The following is a 13,356-nucleotide window of genomic DNA, read 5'->3' on the forward strand; positions in this document are numbered from 1 at the left end:
AAGTTATTCAAGGGGACCTATAGTATCACAAGCTTCGCTTCTGCTATAGGTATCCCACACTCTCTCTTCAGCTTGAAACAAACGAGAATATTTTTTTTTCTTCTCTCGCTCATCATTTGATGATACATGTTATATTACGTGATAGTTAGGTGTTATAATATGTGACATGTATACTTGTTTTTCCAATTGTATTAATTTGTGCACATATTGTGTTAAATTTGTTTGAGATGTGTGGAAATAAAATAATGAACCTGAAACTTGAACTTGAATTGAATTGGTAACAACTTGAATTCTTAATTCCATTAGTACCCCCTATGCCTGTTAAAATTACATGGTAGAACCATGATAACACAATGATACTAACGTTTTCATATAAAAATAATAAATAATTACAGTGCTTATATAGCGCCTATCACTTAGTCTCTAAGCGCTCTACAATAATGCAGCATAGTTACCCTGGCTTTAGCAGTGCAGCTGTTACGCGCGCTGCGTTTCAAGGAATAAATTCCTACCCGGTACCCATTTACTTCACCTGGGTGGAGTGTGGCAAATGTAGATCAATGTCTTGCCAAAGGACATTAGTGCAGCGGCGGGACTCGAACCGCGGACCTTGTGATCGACAGTTCGGCGACGTATCCACCCGACCACAACACCTCTATATGTAAATGTATTGTTCAGTACAACGGTTGAATGGTGACCACGGTGCATATTTTCCTTTTATAGCCTAGGACCAAGGTTGTATGGTAAACCAATGCCTCCTGTTTTTCTTATAAGTAGAAGTATGTTTCAGTATGTGTTGATGGGACTAACTGTCTTACCGATGATATATAAAGGGTAACTTTTTATGAGTCAAATGAGGAACCCCATCGTTTTGTACTTGAATCTACTGCAATTATAGTGAAATCCACTCCAAAGCAAACATTTAAACTACCTTTCCTGAGAATGATTCTATTATTTTGATAGTGGATTTCCTTTCTAAAACGAAGTTATTCGTAATATAAATACAGGAAGAGTGGATTTGTATTGTTATCTTTGACTTTGCATGTATTGTAAATGAAAGTGGTGAATAAATTCAATTCGATTTAATGTCCACCCCTTTAGATGAGGAAGTACACTTTGCATACAGGACTCGTATTTCCTTCAATTACCTCTAGTTTGAATGGCAGCTATATATATATATATTCATGAAACGAACAATAACATTCTTTCTTGTTTGTAAATGCATTCGTATATGAAACCAATTTAAAATATACACAGCATGGAGTGAAAACAAGACGTTTGATCATTTGTGGCTATTTTTATTTAAATAAAATATATACAGACGTATACATTTATTTATATTGCAGTTATTCCATATCAATAACAAATATTAAACTCAAATTTATTTCAAAACTCAGTGTATTTCATAAAGATAGTGCTATATTGTTGTCACAATATACAATATATTGTCCTTTTCAGGACTCCTCAATCCTCTCTTTCTCTCACATGGGGCACCCGCAAGCCTACTGTAAATATACAATATAGTTATCATAATTATATCAAATACATATATACATATATATTACATATATAGAAACATCGTGATCTTTTAGATACCTTGTTGACCATACATTGCCAGACAAACGAATGTCACTAGCGATATTATTTTCGATACATATAAACTGTTCATCATACTGTGTGTACTGTTCATTAAGCTGTTTATTATACTGTCTGTTTTGAACATGAAGAAGGGTGATGCCTTCCGAAAATGTGTGTACTTGTAAAACTTGAATAAGAAACAATTGAATAATATTAGCAGGAAATTGCAACAATTATAATGTACGTTTAATATCATTGATATAAAATGCAAATAAATGTGCTTTAATATACACAAATCATTTTTATAGTTAACAACCACATATCCAATGTACATCAAATAGTTAACACGTATAGGTGAATTGTTAATATTTATATTTGTTTAACTACTGGCAGTAAGTAACATAATATATAGAAGTAATAAGATAATATCATAAATGATCCGAACTATACTAATATATACATGACTCATGCCAAAATAAAGCAAATACACATTAGACCCGTCCAAAGGGTATCCTCATTGGCAAAGACTAAACGAAAGTAAACAAAGCACTTGAAATATTGCACTAATAGAATAATTAATCTCTCTATGTAAATGAGACATTTCATTACTACCAATGCTACAACCTTTTTTTTCTTTCTTCTTTCTTTTTCTTCTTCTTCTTCTTCTCATCATTAGCATTACAATTAGTATTATTCATTTTCTTCATCTGCTTCTACTGCAGTTTCTACAATTGCTACTTCTAATATTACCAACGTTTCTGTGATGGTACTATAATAATCATGATAAATGGTAATGTCATAAGTCTGGTTTTGAAAGTCATTACACTCGAGTTCTACTTTTCTTTCCATAAACAAACTGTTAAGGTAGGATACGTTCCATCACTTTTACAATAGGAAGAAACAAAACATTGCTTTGCTTGGTATTCTTGTGGATCTCACGTCTCCACTTTTTTGTAATTTGAGCAGTCTTAGATTTTATAAAGCGATTTGTTGTTGAAAATCATATGGCCAGTTCTAATAACACGGGTTTAAACAAATCTAATTATTTCTAAAATCCTTTTTGACCACAGCGCACATTATTTTGAATGTTACATTAAGTTTAATCGTTCGTTTTGTTATGATTCCTTCATTTTGATATGTTATTACTCAGCCGGCATAATGAGAGTTTTTCTCGAACATTACTATTGTTTGTATCACACATATTCATTACCTCAATATACACTTTCCGACAGGCCGGCGCGCCTTTATTATCATTGAAGTATACAGTGCGCACTGTATTTCATATTTCGTTCCACTATCCTACATCCAATTTCTCGAGAGCATTAATCAGATCTGACATTATTGTTTCTATAACATTTAATGCTAGAAGAATTTTGAATTTGAAGGGAAGGAATCACTTATAAAAAACCCTCGTGAAAATTATTGACCATTAATGAATTCAGACGTTAAAAACAATGTATTTTATCTGAATTTCTTTGATTGTGAGTCACGAGTTTACCCCGTTTGTTTGACAGGATGGAGTTAGCTTATGTGGTGTACTTTTACGTTAAAAAGCAGTTCTCTCCTTACGTATACATCCTATGACAGGAAATCACAAGCGGAAACTAAATATGCACTAAAAATGGCATAAGATGTAAGACAAAACTGTTGCATGGACTTGAATATTAAATTTTGATATTCTTTGTTATCTTATTGTTTTCATCATAAGTTATTCTCAGGCCCTGATAACAATGTTATATTCGTGCGAAACACATGGTTTATAAATGGCTGATAAATGTGTAATAGTGAACAAAATCACCAACACGATGCAAGAATTGAGAACTTTTTCAGGAGTCATTTTATATTTTGTGATAAAACATTTATTTTTCTTAGCGTAGCCAAACTTTTTTTTCAATTAAAGACAGTAAAGGAAGGTCAGTCAGCTTTTATCCGGTACCGATTTAATACCCATACACCAGTTTTTTGGGGAAAATAGATAACAATTTTCAGAAATCGCTCACAAATCATTTTTGCCGGCGACACTCCGTCACCACCGTGGACTTTTAACTTTTGAATGTTATAACCCGATTTTACATAATTTATACCCCACACCAATTAAAATTTCCTGACAAATTAGTAGGCCTACATGGTTAATGAGTTCCAAAATCCGACCAGATTTATTGTGAAATAGCTTTCCTGGTTTGAAAAAAGACAAACATTACTTCAGCGCTTCAAAAGAAAGAGTGTAACAGCACCAAACTGTTTATGGGGTTAGTTCATGTCACATGACCCTTGTAAGTTTGAATGTATATTTTGTATATTTTAATCCTCATCGTTAAACAAGCATGATGTAAACCATCGACTGTCGTAAAATGGGTTAGAATTCTTAATCTATATATACTTGCATGATGCAAGTAAATGCAATAGTTTGCGCTCTTTTAGTCATTTAAATGTTTAAGTTAATGTTTATACTAATTTAATCTCATGATTGTCCATCAATTTAACAATGCTTTCATGAATTTGAAAACCTGTAACAATTATTGAACAATTCTAATCGATATTGAGTAGAGAATATCAGCGTAGTTCAATATAAACAACGCACAATTTCTGGTTCGTTTATTTTGTAAATACGAGTGTAATATAATCTGAACTGCATTAATCATGGCATTTAAATTTATCGAACGAAGTGATTACAACGAAAACAGACATAATAAACCTTTTTATCCTGGCCTCGGAGAAAATATAAGCGGAAACTAAAAAGGGAACAAGAGCGTGTTTATTCTAGCGATTTACTCCGGTGAGGGCAAGATAATAGAATGCCTGTTTTCTTTGCTTTTTAACAACAAATGTGTCCGTAACAATCATCTCCTTAAACATTGTGATGTTAATCCACTCAACTAATGTAAAGAATAATGTAAGAGGTCCTTCAACCAGCATAGATGTATGTCAGACATAAGGCAATAGTACATGTCAGCTTGACCAGTAGTGCGTAGTCATCACTGGAACTCAACCAATGTGAGAAATGCTGTATGATTTTTCATCCTGCAATTTATCGTCCTAAGGAAGAAAACAAACGATATCATAATAAGATCAACATACAACATAGGCATCAAACTCATAAACCATAATACCACCATTCTCAAAAGAAAGAAAGCAATGCTGACGGAAAAAATTACATCAACAGATCAGCGAATAACTTTTTTCAAATTCCTAATCTTATTAGGATAACTGGTAATGAACGTAAATCTATGTTTTATCATAAGCTTACAAGGGAAACACGTGTCCACACATCAATACGATGGCTTGGGTCTAGGCACAGATAGTGACATCATTAGAGGACTCACAATGCTCTTACTAGATAGATGAAGTCCATATTATTTATCCATCTCCTCCTTCTTTATATTCTTATTTTCTTTCTCTCTCTCTCTCTCTTTCTCTCTCATTTGTGTGCAGGCCTACCCTCCCACTTTCTCTCTCTATCATTTTCCAAGTTTTCACCTTACAATGGGACGGCAGGCATTAACCCGAAGGCCCTAAATAGGAAAGCCACTGCATTACCTAACGAATAATATTAATTAAAACAAGTTTAGGACTTCACGAAATAGCAGTCGCATTGCGACCGATTAGATCATATTATTAGATGGAATCATTAATCCTGAAGACATTTTAAGCAAATAGGGGGGGGGGAGGGGGGAGAAATGAAATTGTCATGGCAAAGGGGGCTTCTAAAAAGGTTAACATTTAAACGAAAAGAATCCAATTTTTAAAACTTTGATATATACCCGTACATTGTATTAGGTATGATTTTTCTCTTTACGTGGTCCGAGATCCTGCTTCATACTTTGCAGTTGTGTATGTGGTGTTCTGAACAAATATTTGCGAGCGAGTGAATTTGAAGGTTTCTGAAGTCGCATTACGACCGATTACATCTTATTATTATATGAAATCATTACTCCTGATGGAGTTTTAAGCACCATATCAAAATAAAAGAGTGGATACAACCATTCACTATTAATACACTTATTAAAGTTTTGGGGAAAATTCCAATTAAAAATGGCTCTCAGTCGTTTTGAATAGGGGCACTTTTTAGGGAGGCTATGATAAATCTATTGTTTTTGGAAGATGTGGAGTGAAAAGGAGAGCTTGACATAGCACGTATGGTAGTTAATCCATTTTTTATGAATGACATTTAATAATGGGAACGCAGTTGTCTTTAGTTTGAAAAATGCTTCAATGTTTAAACATTGTTATTCTTGGACATAGGGCGATTAATTTTCCTGGCAGTCTATGTAGTTTAATGAAGGCATGGGTCTAAAGTAAGATAGATGGACGACGCCTTATTCGTAGTTTAGTAAAATATGTCATGGTATTTTAAAGGAGCAAACATTTATATGTAAACAGGGCACACTTCATTTATTCAATTGAATTATATAGTGAAGGACATTTGATAGCGTTGAACATGAGCGCGTTATATTTCTAACAAAATTACACAGTTCGATCTTAACATTTGGGACATTCTGCCACCTGCCTTTCCCCTGCTCCACTGCCTTAGGTGGTAGAAATTAGGGTACCTGTTATGGCAAACACCCGAAAAAACACCCGGTGCAAATGAAGCAATACTTACATGATAAACCAACACAGAGAGGTCGCCGCTTGACGTTTGAAGATCCTTGAGATGAAATTCCAGTAGGCCGCCCTCTGTAGTTCTACAGCTTTCTAGCCTATGTTCAGAAAACAGAATGATGGAGGTAATGTGCGTTGGGTGTTAATAATACAATTGGACATAGCTATCTGAAAGATATTGTCTCTCAGTCATTGGAATTAAAATATGGTAGCAGGCAAAAATGTGTCATCGACATAATGTTAGGTGCGACAAAATGTGTTATATAACAAGTCTGATAAAAGTTAAATTGAGCTATTTGAATAATTTTAGGAAAGTTAAAGCAGTAGACGATGTAAACTCATGGTATCTCCAATGCTATCGCTAACCGGCCGGCTAGTGACGGCGCTAACTTCATGGACCCTAGCCGCGGCATAAGTTGGCCCGGTTCGGCTCTTCATTCACAGATGTTTGACAGAAAAGTGTAAAAAGCCTACCGTAACGGTGGATGTTAGATCTAGATCAGGGCTTGTCTAGGCTGCCTTTATAATGTTAAGTGTCGGTTGGTCGAGCCCCCCCCCCCCCCCGCAATTATGTGAGCATCATTCCTCACATACATTCTATCCCAAAAACATTTTGTGTATAATTTTCGTGAGGTGCGATTTGTACACGCAAATTGCATAGGCAAATTGAGCTGCAATTAAGTTGCTCGTCTCGATCTATTTGACTTTCCAACATGACGTCATCGGGTCTAAGAATGTTGTCTTACATGACGTCTATTACCTACGTCAAACTACCTTACGTTTAGAATAAGGCCTAAAAAAAAAATCCATTGCCCTAAGGTGCCAAAACATGGGTCGGTCGATCGGAATTTTGTTTTCCCTTTTTTTTTTTACTCCCTCTTTAGGCTAATATTTCTCATTTTTTGAATGCTTTAATACATTTTTGTTTAAAGCTGACCGTAGATTTCAAGATTTGGGGTCGGTCGCAAAGGGCAATACAACATTTTTTGGTTTAGGCCTAAGGCTAAGGCAACTTTCTTCAAGAGAAAGATGAGTTCTGGTCATGCGATTGCATTGTTAAAGAAAAGATGTAGAATGGATCAGAAAAAAATGGTTATAAAGCATGTAAGTATTGGTTTGTACTGCCAGGCGCGGATCCAGGATTTCTTAGGGGTGGGGGCCCAATTTTTTTTCTTTTTGCTCCCGAAAATTTGAAAATTGCGCCAGCCGAAAATGCGCTCAGTGGGGGGAGGGGGGCGTAGTGATGAGCACTAATTTGTTTTACTTTTTTTTTTCTCCCGATAATTTTAAACATTGCGCCGGCCGAAAAAAAAAATGGGGGGGGGGGGGTGCAAATTTTCAAATTATCGATGACCAAAACAAATATTTAAAAAATGTGCTCACTACCCCCCCCCCCCCCCCCACCTTGAGCGCCAGGGGGGGGGGGCATCTCCCCAAAAAGGTAAAATTAACGCCACTGTGTACTGCAAGGTTCTGGAGTCATCAAAACATAAAGTAACAAGCACTGTACACAGACAGATTAATATTAGACTACACAAATGGTGTCGGGCCTACCTTGATTTTCCTAATCTTGCTATGCTCATTACTTAGCCAGTATACATTTTTCTATCAAAATTGTTAGGTTAATGATAATTATTTGTAATCTCGAACATTCAGCGTAGGTTGCGTTTGATTCTGCGAGAATTCATTTTATTTTTTTACCAGAACTGAAGTTTCTCTTTAACCTATAATTTTGTAAAGACATTTTCTAACACTTAAGAAAAATGTCTTAGATGTGTATTGAATACGGGTCCTAGAGGCTACACCAACGTCTAAACTTGTTCATCTCTGAATGCTTTCGTATTATTATGCTTTACCACTGTAGACTAAGTAAACATATTCATCTAATAGGATTTTAGTATGTAAAAAAGGGTTCTACAAAACCTACAACACAAAAGACATCGACTTCACAAGCCTGCAAGACTCGATGAGGTTAACCAAGTCTTCCTCGCCTGTGCCCTTTACTCCCAACAGATCTAACCGCTGCAGGTTCTTGGTTTGTTCTCTAATCAGAAGACCCAGTTTTTTCAAAGTCTCACTTCGTACTCTCTTCTTCTCTAAGGGGAGTGATGACGGTGCTGTAAGTTTGATGTACGCGAGCCGCTGTCCTCCGGTATAACTTCGACGAAGACCAGCCATGATCTGAGGTATGTCTCTCTCCGCATCATCGATAGTGATATCGATCACTCTCAAGCGAGGGAGCGATGAGATCACACCTTTATAACTTTGAGACGTCACTTTCTCGGCCGATAACTTTAGGACGGATGGAAGCTCAGGAGGATATGGAGGGAAACTGAGATAGGAGTCCGAGATGTTGAGATGGTTCAGTGAGTTGAAGGATCTGAGACAGGACCACAATTTTACGGTCATCTTGGTAGATAGCTGGCAGTCCTTGATTCTCCAGATTCCAGTCTATGGTGACATACAGACAGAAAAAAAAGTCGTCATTGTTACAACATACAAAATAAAAAATGTTAAACATGGAGTAAAAACTACAAGTAAAAATACATTTCTTAAAAGAATGGTATCGATTGTTTGGAGAGAAAAGGAGAATCAAGAAAAATCAATACAAACTTCCTCTGAAATATTTAAACTCACCTGATGTATCGATCGCCACTCGCTAAAATAATTTTCCTATCTTAATCAAGTTCTTAAGTACAATTTCCTATCAAAATCGATAAACTGATATCATTTATTTTTGAAACAAATGATATGTATGGGCATGAACAAGAAGAGCATACTTACATGCAATGCATCTTCATCGGAGTTTAGTAACCAAGAAAACCTATATCATTTAAAAAAGAGACGAAGAAGCATGGATAACATGTCTCCACTTTAATCATTTGTGAATAAAAAATTACGAACAACATGTTTAAAGATAAAGACAAATCTAGTCTTATTCAGCATATTATATATGGCTCGTCGTACGTGTGACCTAAAATTACCTTACTTGCTATAGCAAGTATTGTATGCTACCAATATTATTCAGTAAATAGTTTGAAATATTTCGATCTGACAAAATATAATTTGGAAGCCACTAATTATATCCATTCACAGAGAGCGGTCCCAAGGATAGTTTTTATTAAAATAATAATTACACTTGAAATATGATCTACACAACTTATATTATTTTTCATAAATCAACCAATCTGTATCTAAGGATAAATCCATTAATGATCAGCTTATTGTATTAGGAGCAATTTTATATATTGCCTGTTTAGAAAATGTTTACATGATATATATATTTAAAATTGTATGACCTTTGTCTAAATACAAAATTCCATGAAGATTTGTTGGCAAATTAAATCAACTTGAGGTTAATACTTTGGTAATTAACGTGATTAAAGGAGTGGACATCAGCCTTTCGAATCGACTGGAATGCACGGTGATGCCCATATCAATAACAATTGAAGAGAAAACGGGAAGGAATAGAAAACTTAATAAATTATACTTGGCTTGACAGTTACTCACTTTTCTTCAAACAGGCTAGCTGACATTAAACGCGTTGAAGACTGGAAACGATCTACCACTGTTTCCTTAGGTCCGAAAACTACTCCGGACAATATCGCCTTACAGTCTGTGATGAGAAGACCCAGTCCTCTGATCAATGTTGATGAAATCCCCTCTGATGTGAAGGGATGGGGGTTGATGCGTATGAGATTATGTGCCCTCAGATGTCGACGTAGAGTAGTCTGGATCAGAGATATGTCTTCTGTATTTGCATCTCCGATAGTGATATCGACCTCTTCCAAGCCAGGAAGCGATGCGAGCAGACCATCATAGCTTTGTGATGTCACTCTCTTAACTACGAGCTTTGTAACGGATGCAAGCTCAGGAGGAGATGAAGGGAATCTGAGAGAAGAGTCTGAGATGGTGAGCTTGTTATGTCGGTTGTAGGATCTGAGACTGGACCACAACTTTTCCGTCATTTCGGTAGATAGCTGGCATTGCTCTATCTCAAGCCTAGTATTCTGCATTGAAAGACAAACAGGCGAACTTGCCACTTGTAAATAGGCCTACACCGATTCTACAGTGCGCCCCAGACAAAAACGAAACCTAGAATTATCGATGTTATATCATAACTTAAGCACATTTATAATTAATAAATGACACAGATTTGGAAAGCTTAGACCCTCTTCTTCCATTTGATGCAACTAATACACTGTATATATTACGCATGAGTGATTAAAATGAATTTGAAGAGAGTAAACAAAAAAGTCAAGAAAAAAATCAGAGAGAAAAAATACATTTCTAGAAAGTTGAGTTTCTGCCCTTTCATATGACACCTCCATCAGGAAAAATGAGCAAGGAATGACAAAGTTCTGCTTGTTTAAAATAGTGCTTGCAATTCATAATTTCATCAAACGAATTCGTTTTCACTGGCTGCCTGCCGTAGCAACAAGCAGAATTGACAAAAGACTTAACTCCGTTTCGCTTACAATCAGCCATCCATGAAGTTTTTCGTCACTCATGCGTGAAATATGCATTATATGAGTTGCATCAAAATAATGAAAGAGGAAGATCTAAGCTTGACAAATATGTGTCATTTATTAATTATAATTGTGATTAAGTTATGATAAAACATCGATAATTTTCGGTTTCGTTTTTTTATGGGACGCACTGTATACATCGATTTTAATAGAGAGACTTAAGTCAAAACGTGTGAAGATGAATAGAATTTCACGTAAAGTGAAGCTGAAAATACAATGCTTAAATGCAACAATTAAATTCTTATTCCGAGAATTGATTAAACTCTTTCGTAAAAAATAAAAACAGTGCAACAGTGCTGAAATTTCCTGTAATAGTTCAATTAAAAAGATATCCATTTGTTGAATATTTCAGAGCAAAACACATGAACCCGTATAACAGACGTATACTTACCTGGACGGCGTTCTTTCTTTTGTGAGAACCACCTCCGCTCCTACAAAGATTATTTATAAAGGAATGCGGGAAAGAATGTGACTCAAGTAAATCTTGGGAAACGATATTATACTAATAAATTATACATCCCCTTTTTAGACTTTACACATGTAGTCTAAGTGAAAAAAAACAATTACAACATTAACAATTATGATAATCATCACAATAATGGGAATAATAATAACAAATATAATCATGATTACGATATCAATAATGAAATAAATATCTATATAAGAACATGTTAATACATTATTTTATATTCATGTCGTCTTAAAAAGCGACATGTCCACATACATATGTACGTCATGAATTAAAATCTAGATCTAGATTGACTTACCTCGAATTCAAGTACGTTAGTTTTTCAGACTTGACAAACAGGTCAACCAAGGCTTCTTCGTCTCTGCCCGTCACTCCGGACACATGCAGCCGCTGTTGGTTTTTGGTTTCGTCTTCAAATAGAAGACTAAGCCCTCCAATTGTCTCTCCCGATGCGATCTTCCTGTCTGTGGTGAGTGCTGGCCAAGCGTGTAGTCTGATATGAACAACGAACTGTTCATCACTACCCCTGGTATGACTTATAGATCTGGATGCGGCAGTGATCTGAAAAGGGTCGCTCGTCACTGTAACATCGATAGAGACATCGATATCTCTCACTCCAGGTAATGATGAGAGCACACTTTCATAGTTGTGAGATGTCATTCTCTCGGCTGATAGCTTTGTGACGGATGGAAGCTCAGGAGGAGATGGAGGGAAACTGAGAGAGGAGTCTGAGATGGTGAGATGGTTCAGTTGGGTGTAGGATCGGAGGCTGGACCACAACTTCTCGGTCATCTCAGTAGATAGCTGGCACTGCTGTATCTCAAGCCTAGTATTCTGCAATAAAACGTACACATAGTAGTTGTGCCCAAATGAGAGGAGATATAATTCTATCTCAGTGAAGTTGGACAAACAATGATTATATGCATCACCTAAATTCACAATCCGAAAATTGATTGGATTCTTTCATAAAAAAAAAAAAAATTGGTAATTTGTTGCAATTTCCTTAGTCTTGGTCAGAGGATATCCCTTTCTCAAATATTTCAAAACGAAATGCATGCACTCGTATTCCAAAATTCTACTCACCTGGACGGCGTCTGTGTTGCCTAAACAACCACCTCCACTCCTACATATGTTATTTTTAAAAATAGGGAAAAGAATATGATTCAATCAAAAATTAGGAAATTATTTTACATTTATACAATTTATATAAGAGAACTGTACATCCTGTCTTTACGGAGGTAGTACAGATCGTTATGAAAACAACAATACTTACAATAACAATAATGATAATAATCATCTTAAAAAGTGATAATTATAGGAAATATATAAGAACATCAATAGTAATACATTTTAATATAGTTTGTGTTCATGTCATCTTAAAAAAGCGACATTAACACAAATATCTGTACACGAATTAAGACCTAGATCTAGATCTACGTACCCCGAATTCAAGTACGTTTTTTGTTTAGTCTTGACAAACAGGTCAACCAAGTCTTCCTCGTCTCTGCCATTCACCCCGGACACATGCAGCCGCTCCTGGTTCTTGGTTTGGTCTCCAATTACAAGACTAATCCCTCCAATCATATCTCCTGTTTCAATCTTCCTGTCTTGTGTGTGTCCTGGCCAGGCTTGTAGTTTGATATGAACACCGAGCTGTTCATCTCTGGTCTGAACCATAGGCCTGGAGGTGGCGGGGATCTGAAAAGTGTTGCTGGTCTCTGCAGCATCGATAGAGACATCAATCTCTCTCACACCAGGTACAGATAATAGGACTCCTGTGTAGCATTGTGACGTCACTCTCTTAGCTGATAGCTTTGTGATGGATGGAAGCTTGAGAGGAGATGGAGGGAAACTGAGAGAGGAGTCTGAGATGGTGAGCTGGTTCAGTGAGGTGAAGGATTTGAAGCAGGACCACAACTTCTCGGTCATCTCAGTAGATAGCTTGCACTGCTGTATCTCAAGCCTAGTATTCTGCAATGAACGCACACATAGATGTTGAGACTAAATGTGACGAGATATAACTCCACACCAGTGAAGTTGAAAAACAATGATTAAATGCACCACCTAAATTCACAATCAGATTACTAATTGGATTCTTTCATAAAAAAAAATTGATACTTTGTTGCGCTTTTCTTGGTTTAGGGCAGAGGATACCCCTTCCTCTAATATTTCAAAGCG

At 36.1% G+C, this 13,356-nt stretch overlaps 1 protein-coding gene across 1 annotated transcript; it reads right to left on the reverse strand.

Annotated features, from left to right (window-relative positions):
• Positions 1-4,067: 4,067 nt before the first annotated feature.
• Positions 4,068-8,620, reverse strand: LOC105442431. Its single transcript, XM_030992566.1, has 3 exons — positions 8,108-8,620; positions 6,182-6,278; positions 4,068-4,614 (listed from the first exon to the last, which is right to left on the reverse strand). Exons 1-3 carry the CDS (start codon positions 8,587-8,589, stop codon positions 4,564-4,566), a joined length of 630 nt encoding a protein of 209 aa, XP_030848426.1. The 5' UTR covers positions 8,590-8,620; the 3' UTR covers positions 4,068-4,563.
• Positions 8,621-13,356: the final 4,736 nt, after the last annotated feature.

Source organism: Strongylocentrotus purpuratus, unplaced genomic scaffold (genome assembly GCF_000002235.5).
Source record: "Strongylocentrotus purpuratus isolate Spur 01 unplaced genomic scaffold, Spur_5.0 spur5_scaffold_20, whole genome shotgun sequence".
Taxonomy (NCBI): Eukaryota; Metazoa; Echinodermata; class Echinoidea; order Camarodonta; family Strongylocentrotidae; genus Strongylocentrotus; species Strongylocentrotus purpuratus.

Excerpts from the sequence above, each read along its gene's own strand:
- LOC105442431 (XM_030992566.1), bottom strand. The coding sequence starts at position 8,589 with ATGACCGTAAAATTGTGGTCCTGTCTCAGATCCTTCAACTCACTGAAC. Across the intron at positions 6,279-8,107 it reads AAGTCGATGTCTTTTGTGTT|GCTAGAAAGCTGTAGAACTA; the intron begins GTAGGTTTTGTA and ends TTCTGAACATAG. Across the intron at positions 4,615-6,181 it reads TCTCTGTGTTGGTTTATCAT|GACGATAAATTGCAGGATGA; the intron begins GTAAGTATTGCT and ends TTTCTTCCTTAG.